General features: G+C 44.2%; 1 protein-coding gene across 1 annotated transcript in view; it reads left to right on the forward strand.

Annotated features, from left to right (window-relative positions):
- Positions 1-1,581, forward strand: part of ESR2 (estrogen receptor 2) — a 32,208-nt gene extending 30,627 nt beyond the window's left edge. The window contains exon 8 of the mRNA XM_009273370.2: positions 1,392-1,581. Coding sequence (XP_009271645.1) covers positions 1,392-1,581 — 190 coding nt within the window. The remainder of the gene's footprint in view (positions 1-1,391) is intronic.
- The last annotated feature ends 6,601 nt before the right edge of the window (positions 1,582-8,182 follow it).

Genomic DNA, 8,182 nt, shown 5'->3' on the forward strand with positions numbered 1-8,182 from the left:
TATGTCTTGGCTTTGGACTGTGTTTCCAGGGAAGACGGTCCTGGGACCAGGCTGGAGCATGCAAAGGAGAGATGGGCATATCTGACTTGTATAGGGACACTGGAAAAGAGACAGCCACCTTTGCAGCAAGCTTCCTGGGAGAGCGGGTGGCAGCAGCAGGGACCTGACTGTGCCAAAAGGCAGCTTTTAACAGCCAGTTTGTGATCTGGGGGGGGAGTTTGAGAGCCGGCCCTACGGAAGCTACAGCACCAGCCAGAGCTGAACCCGACTCACGCCTCTGATGCATTGCCATCACGTGGGTTGCCCACTGCGGTGTGACACCACATCACAGCATCGCAGGAGCTCTTGTTCTGGCATGGTGTGAATAAACATTGTAAATCTTTGCAAAATTTTTATATTTTCTTATTAAAACGAGTTTTTATGGTGTGCCTGCCTCAACTGAAGTCTGGAGGCTACTCATTGTGACCTGTCTCCTTTACGTTGCTTAGCACTGGTCAGTCAATTATATTTTGTTCTGGAAATAATTGATGCTCTTAGCCTTGATTACCAAATGATGCGGAACTCTCAAGAGCTGGGTGTAGGAGTGGGGCTGCAATTTCTTCTTTGCCATTAATGTATTTATAACTCTTGAATTGTAGCAGAACCTCATTTTTCTGGAAGCATTGCCCCCCTCCCAATCCAGTCCACCAGGTCAGCTATGTGCTGGCTGTCTGCTGCTATTTCCACTGTATTTGGTATTGAGCAAGCACACTTAGATTTCAACCCCAAAACCTTGAGTGCATCTGAAGTAAATGTATGTGCAACTGCAATGGCAACAGCCATTTCCTGGTAGTCCAAATCATGATACAGCCACAGAGCGTTCAAGCTAACAAGGTGACATTGTCTCTTACTGCATAACAAAAAAATTACTTTTAAAGCCTGTAGCCATCTGCAAGATCTGGCACTGGACATGCAGAGAGGAAACAAACTGCTTGAAGTTAGCCAGGGTAGTTTCGTCTTCCTACTCAACCAGGCAGGAGGGGTAGGTAGTCACTAGGGCTACACATTGTAAATTCCCCTTTTGTATAAAGCTGCAGCGTGTGGGCCTCCCACTTTTACAGCATCAAAGAGGTATTCTCTTTGATTTCAATAGGGTCGGTACATCTGCATTATTTTCTGAAGTCAGTTCGTGTGGTGTAGAACAAATCTTGGTTCTCTAAATAGTAAAACACTCAGCTTTGAAGTATTGGGATGTTGTTACTGTTGATAGTGGTAAGTGATCTCCGGGACTACAGCAGCTGAATCCTTTTAACTCCTAATAAAAAAAGGACTCTCTTGAGGCCGCGAATGTGTTTTCCTTCTCTGCATTGTCAGACCCAGATCGCTGACTTATTTTTTGTTCTCCTTCACAGTAACAAGGGAATGGAGCATCTCCTGAGCATGAAGTGTAAAAATGTGGTCCCAGTGTATGACTTGCTGCTGGAGATGTTGAATGCGCACACTCTCCGAGGCCCAAGGAAGTCTCCGGTCACACATCCCGAATTTGGCCCCTTAGAACAAATGGAGACGGGAGACAGTCTGCGGAACGGGGCAGCCCAGTAATTCTGTCGAGACCTGGAAATGTGAAGCTTGTTCAAAGCTATGGGAGAAAACAAAGCTGCTGTGATGGGACTGCTGCAGTGTGACCAAGTGCGAGTCCTCATCTCTTCTAGATTTGCACATCTGCATCTCGGGAAAGGCTTGTGGGACGCACACCTTTGTCTGTGTTTCTGACAATTATAATAGCTGCACTTTTATAGTGCCTTTTCTGAGACTCTTCAAAAACACCTTGTGAAATTAAGCCTCAGAACAGTACTGCGAGGCAGGGAATTGCTGCCTCTCCTTTCCAGAGGCAGGTGAACTGAGGAGACAGAGAGATAAAGGGCCTGGCTTAAGATGACAGAAGAAGTCTGTCAGGGCTAGGAGTGAGCACCTAGGTCTCCATCTCCCAGACCAAGGCTTTTAAGCGCTGACTGATGATCTCCTCTTTCAGCATGAGATCGTATGAAATGTAGAGCAGCATTGTTTGGGACAGATCCGCTTACCTGTGTGCTGGTCCCTGGGGAATACCTGGTTTGCAGCTGATCTAGATAAAGTGCTGAGATATGTACAGCGTAAAGGAGTTTCTTCTGTTCTTAAATATGCAATGGCTGCAAGTGCCTTCATTTGAAGGCCATTCAGAATAGCTTCTAGGGCCTGTTCAGAGCCTCTTCAGAAATGTTAAACCAAGCTTAAGTTTGTATTTTGTGAGCCTGTTCTTAACACTCACATTATTATCTGTGTATAATTCTTCAGTGCTTTAAACAACGACCAAACTGCCTAGATTTTTCAGTCAATGGTGACCTTTGAAACGTGTTTTGTCTGTGAGATTAACATGTTTTATATATTTATTAATGATGTTAAATCTATTATAATATTTAGGTACAAGAGGTTTCTCTGTGAATATTAACTGTTTGCATTTGTTTATGATCTGCTAATCAGGGCTTGTGAAATCAGCTAGAAACAAACCATCTTCCCTCCCCTTTTGACTCGCGTGTGGAATTATGTCCTGCCCGCCCAAAACCTCTTGCAGGGGGTGAGGCAGTGGACGGGAACCTAAGCTGGGACCTGCTTTTGCCTGCTGCCCTCAGGTTTGCTGCTTGCTTGTTTTCAAAGCGCATGGCACCTTATGCTCTGGTTTTCGTATCTTGTATAGGATCCCTCAAAGAGCAGGGGGGATGATGGTTCTGGCACTGCCTTTGCTTCGCAGGTGTGATGACTTGTTTGAATTTCACTGAAAATTACATTAAACCCCCCCTGTTGCGCTGATTTCTGCATGTGTTTAAGCTGCACTGAGCAAAAAGATGAGAGGCAATAGCCTAGCCGATGACCTCAGCAAAGAGCAGGATGGCATCATTCGTTCTGGCAACTGCCGATGCCGCATTTTGATGTGAGCTAGAATTGCAGTCACTCAAAATGTATATGTTTAAATATAATACATGTATGTTCTGGACATTTCAGGTGTGGTGAAATTAAATTGGGATCACACCAAAAGTCTATTTTGAGCCAATAAGTCTTTTGGATTAGGGACTTTGATTAGCATGCCATTTGCATACTTTGAATATTAGTCAAACCTTTGATCTTGGTGTTTTTTCAAAGCCAAGGACAATATTTTTTATAGGAGGAGCACAAAGAGTTTTCAGTGAGTCACACAAATATATTGTCTTGTTTTGATCTTGTACTATAGCAGATGCTGCTGATGGTCTAAATTTTTACTAGCTATCTTTTTATTGTTTTTAAGAAACTGTAAAATAGCAGTGCCCTTCTAAATAAGTGTAATATTTACTACAAAAAAGGGAAAAAATGTGAGTACAGTCTGGAATTTATGGGTACTTTCATTCTGAGGGAAGTTTTGCTGTGAAACCGACGTGTTTCAGTGTTTCTTGGGCTTGATCACCTTCTGGCCTCAATGCCTGTTGTATTGTTCTTCTTCTGATTTTCCTTATCCTGTGTAATCTTTTTGTTTAATATAGTTTTTCAAAGAAATGTTTAAGTGATTTTGTTTGTTTGGTTGGTTTGCTTTAGAAGTGCTGAATTTACGTGCAATCTTGAAAGAAACCTCTCAACAAGAAAATGGGAAAGAGCGGGTATAAATCGTAAGATTAACTTCTAAATTTGCTCTGGCTTGACTTTGTAAAAGGGCGATGCTGCAGATTTGTGCCACGTGTTGTGATTCATATATGCCGTTACTAGCACAGTGCGACTAGGAAAATGATGTGATTTTAACAGATATTTTTTGTCTTGTTGAGCACCATTTTATTAAAAGTTACTACTAGTGTTTTAAAGTGGGCAAAAGCCAATAGCTGTCAACTCTGGATTAATGTAGCTGTGTTTGTATTTGGATAAGGAGAAGTGCACGTCTCTAAAGCAGCACAGTTTATAAACAGGGAGCTGTGTGACAAAAATGACTGAACAGGGGTGCTTCGCCTCTTGAGAGAGATGTTGGGTTTATCATGGGTCTGTGTCCCGCAGACTCTCTCAGATGCTGCATTCCTGGTGTGGAGCATGTCCATGTCCCTGCCAGGCCTGAGCAGAGCTGCCACGCTGTGTTCCCATTTAGATATTGGAGGGGCTTTTCCAGTTTCAGCACGAATGAATTGAGTGCTGAGGAGGGGGTGAGGAGAGAAGGAGAGCGGAGCTGGTTGATGGCTTTCCTACACTGCTCTGCTGTACCTCGGCTTCTGCTGCTGAGCCGGGACCTGGCCAGAGGTGGCTGTTTCTACTTGAAGAAATTATGCTGCACTTCTGGGACGTTCACAGAGGTGAGCAGACTTGGTTCATGCAGGGGTGCCAGTTGCCATGGATTTAAAAAAAAAAAAAGAAAGAAAGAAAGAAAGAAAGAAAGAAAGAAAGAAAGAAAGAAAGAAAGAAAGAAAGAAATCCTCAAACTTCTCCTTATGTGTGCTGTTAAAAACATGCTGAGGTTCCCCTCAAGTCTGGAACTAGAACCAAATGGTAAAACCACCTTTTTTTTTGGAAGAAATGTGGCAGGTGAAATGCTTTGTGTCCAGGAATGTGAGACCTTTTCCACACCTCCAGCTTCTTGCAAATGACCCATTTTTAGTGCTGTCACGTTGCCAGTCAGAGAGGAGAATATGGGGAAAAAGATGTGTTGGAACAGTCTCCCTTGAGATAGTGCCCGACAGGCTGGGTGCTCCTGTAAAATGTGTAGCAAACTAAGACAGGTAGTACTTAAATTTTTTTTTTTCAATATAATATACATATATAATCTCCCCGGGATGTATATCCCTGCCTCCACTGCCTATGCATTTTGGTTTTTGTGTTTTAGTTTGGCTAAGAGGTCTTGACTTTCTTGACTTAGCCAAGCTGGCCTCCTGCCTCCCCTGCCCGACTTCTTGCACATTGGGATTGAGAGCTCTTGCACCCTAAGAAAAATGTCTTTAAATATCTCCCAGCTCTCATTCGCTCCTTTGCTTCTGAGGGCAGTTTCCCAAGGGATCCCATGCACTAGCACCCTAAACAGCCGACAGTTTGCCTTTCTGAGGTTTAGGGACCCGACTCTACTTTTCACCCATCTTGTACCCCTCGAGATTGAGAATTCCACCAGGGCATGACCGCATGACCACAGCCCAGGCTACCTCCAGTCTTCACCTCTCCGGTAAGTTCTGCATGAGTGAGCAACAGGTCCAGCAGTGCCTCTCCTCTGGTCGGGCTCTCCGTCACCTGTACTAGGACTGCTTGCAGTTCGCCGTGCTGCTTTTCCAACAGATGTCCGGGTGGTTGGAGTTCCCCTATCAGGATCGGGGTCTGCGAATGTGATTTAGAATTGCTTGCAGATGATGCAAAATACATATGTATAAATTGGCACCAAAGTTTGACGTGGACTCAGCCCGAGCACGCCGAGTATCACTAAGGGCCACGGCCGTGACTGGGGTCTTGAAAGGCACAATGCTGCTGCTGCCGCCGGGCCCTCCTCATGGCTTTGGAGCCTGACTATACGGAAGGCAAGCCTGAGCTTTTCCCATTAAGCTGGACCCAAATGATTTTTCAAAGCTGGCCCAGAGAGCCTGCTTTTGTGCATCCAAGGTTGTTCCTTTGTCTGAATAATAGAAAATAGTTGTGCACTGATGAAATAGCTGCTCTTCCCTAAGATGTGCTTTAACCCACATATATTAAAAATGCGGTTGTAATTATGGGTCTATTTCGATCTTAGCACAGCAAGCGCATGGCAAAGATAGATGGCACTCTCTCCTTCCCTGCCCTTCCCCACCAAGATGAGGTGCCCATGGGAGACAGGGTGCTCTTACCTGGAGACCTGAAATTTGCATGGCTTTGTCTGAGGTGCCTTAAAGTGAGTACAGTCTAAGGGCCTGTCACGGGAATTACTGTTTCATAGGGCTGAATACCGATCTCATATATATTCAATATATATACCCATATATTCCGTCCAGTTCCTCGGATGGCAGAGTAGCTTATAACCCCTGTTCCTGGCTGTTGTAAGCGAGCACAGCCAAGGACAGTCACCACCATGGCAGCTGCTTTTAGCCTCAGCCGAGCTGTAGGCTGCACCATTTCTTTCAGTGGTGCACAGTCCCGTGATCCATACACTCAGGGCTGGAAGTCACGGAAACGCCATTGCTATCATCATCATTCGTCTCAGAAGAAATCGTTTGACGCTATTTATGTCCTGGAAGATCATGATTCAGGAAAGCAGTTCAGGATGTGGTCGTCTGTTGTGCTGACCCAGTGCCTAAACTAATACTAAAGAGAGTGTTGTAATTGGAATATGAAAAGCAAGTGGATTGCTAAAATATGGAAAATAAATATTATTTACATTCATTTTTCACAGTGTTTTACCACTGAACTGAAGTGTGGTGAGTTAAATGGCACGGTTTCATAGCTAAGATTTCATTTTATTTATGATCTGGATATTTTTTAACTCTTTCCATCTTTACACGTAGGAGTCACCGACACTCCTCATGCATTGTTGAGTGTCAGTGATTTCAATTTAAGTGCATGAAGAAAACAAGATTGCTATGCCATAAAAATGCCAACTTCTGCTGCTACTGCCTAAACAGACAAAACCTTCTTCGCTCATCATAACGTCATGTATTAAGGAGCTGGCATAGCCATTAGCAGTGGTTACTGCACATTTCCTACGTCTGTTTTCCCCAGAATTTTCTGTTCTGAGTCCTACTTTAGGTGTGGTTTTAGTTTCAATGTTTCACCCTCACTGCAAGTTTGTAATGGAAATGGGTTTAAGATTGAAATTGGTGCCTTCTAAAGTACTTTATGTATGTTATACTAATACAACCCCCCCCCAACCCCTACCTTTCGCTCAGCTGCTCTTTAGTTCTGTGAACTTACAGTATTTGTCTAGTGATGTGTGTTTTATTCAGTTGTAGATTGCTGTGGCTGAATAAACAGGCATCATGAAACCTAAGTATACGGCTTTTTGTTCATTTCTTTCCTGTAGCTGAACTCAGCCTGGTTTCATGAGCGTGTAACGTGCGTGATCACGGTGTCTGTGAGTAAGTGTCTCATCCTTACCTCCGCAGTCACTCCACGAGCTGTAGGTCAATTTGCTTTGTCAGGGACTCAAGTTCTTAGGACGTATCCCAGCGCCAGGAGGCTACAGAAGATGCAGGTTGTGCCCTAGTGTTTTGGGGACCAGCAAATTTAACCGTAGGGGGGGCCAAATCATAATAAACAAACCGTCCTCTGCTTCCCATGCTAGCAGAATTGTTGTTGACTATTAGAGGGGGTAGGTATAGCTGAAAATAGATTGAGGTCTAATCTCCCTGCCGAAGAAGTAAGACCTCACCTCAAAGCTAGTTTGGGCCTGGTTTCACTCCGACACACCACGCATGTGGAAAAGCGCACACACGCGTGCTTGCTCTCGCTATTGCTCTTGCCCTCCTTTTTTAATCGGTTTTTTCCTTCACTGAGCGCTAACAACCCAGTCCTGAGCGAGAGGACGACACTAAGAAATGGGTGGGTATATATAATGACTTGTTTGAAGCAGACTTCAGTGTCAGCCTACAGCGCACTGGTTATAATCAACTGGAAGTGAAACTATTTAAAATGGGTTTGGGGGGAAAAACATTTAAGTTATTTTCCCAGACTTATTTTTTTGGTGACATTTTGAGATAATTTCATGAAAGCTCCTCATTTAATATATTACATCAGCTCAACAATTTGATATAACTGTACATAATGAAAGGAAATTGCAGGCTATGAAATTTTCTTTAGACCTTTTAACATTGTTCAATTTTTTTTCCCCCTGCATAGGTTCTTTAATGGCAGAAGAACTGAATATCATGTCAGCAACTGACTATTAGTTCTTGGCAGAAAGGTTTGCATGGGCACTTGTGACAACCTGGCAATGAAATAATGGTTTGAGTTGGCTGACTTCTACAGAGACAGAAGCTTAAATGAGCTCCATCTGAAAGTAATTGCTTTCGAAATACAAAATAATGATGGCAGAGGAAGAGAGGAGAGTGTGTGTGGCTGTGCGGCGAGGGGCGGGGAGGATCCGTCGTTTACCTCTGGATACAGCACTGCTGCGAGAGCTGTAGCTGTGAAACTGGGAGCCGTAGCACAAGTCTGGCTCCACAGACACAGCTACAGAGAGCGGCGTGCTGGCTTACAGGCTGGGGGAGGG

This window comes from Aptenodytes forsteri, unplaced genomic scaffold (genome assembly GCF_000699145.1).
Source record: "Aptenodytes forsteri isolate BGI_AS27 unplaced genomic scaffold, ASM69914v1 Scaffold479, whole genome shotgun sequence".
NCBI classification, from domain to species: Eukaryota; Metazoa; Chordata; class Aves; order Sphenisciformes; family Spheniscidae; genus Aptenodytes; species Aptenodytes forsteri.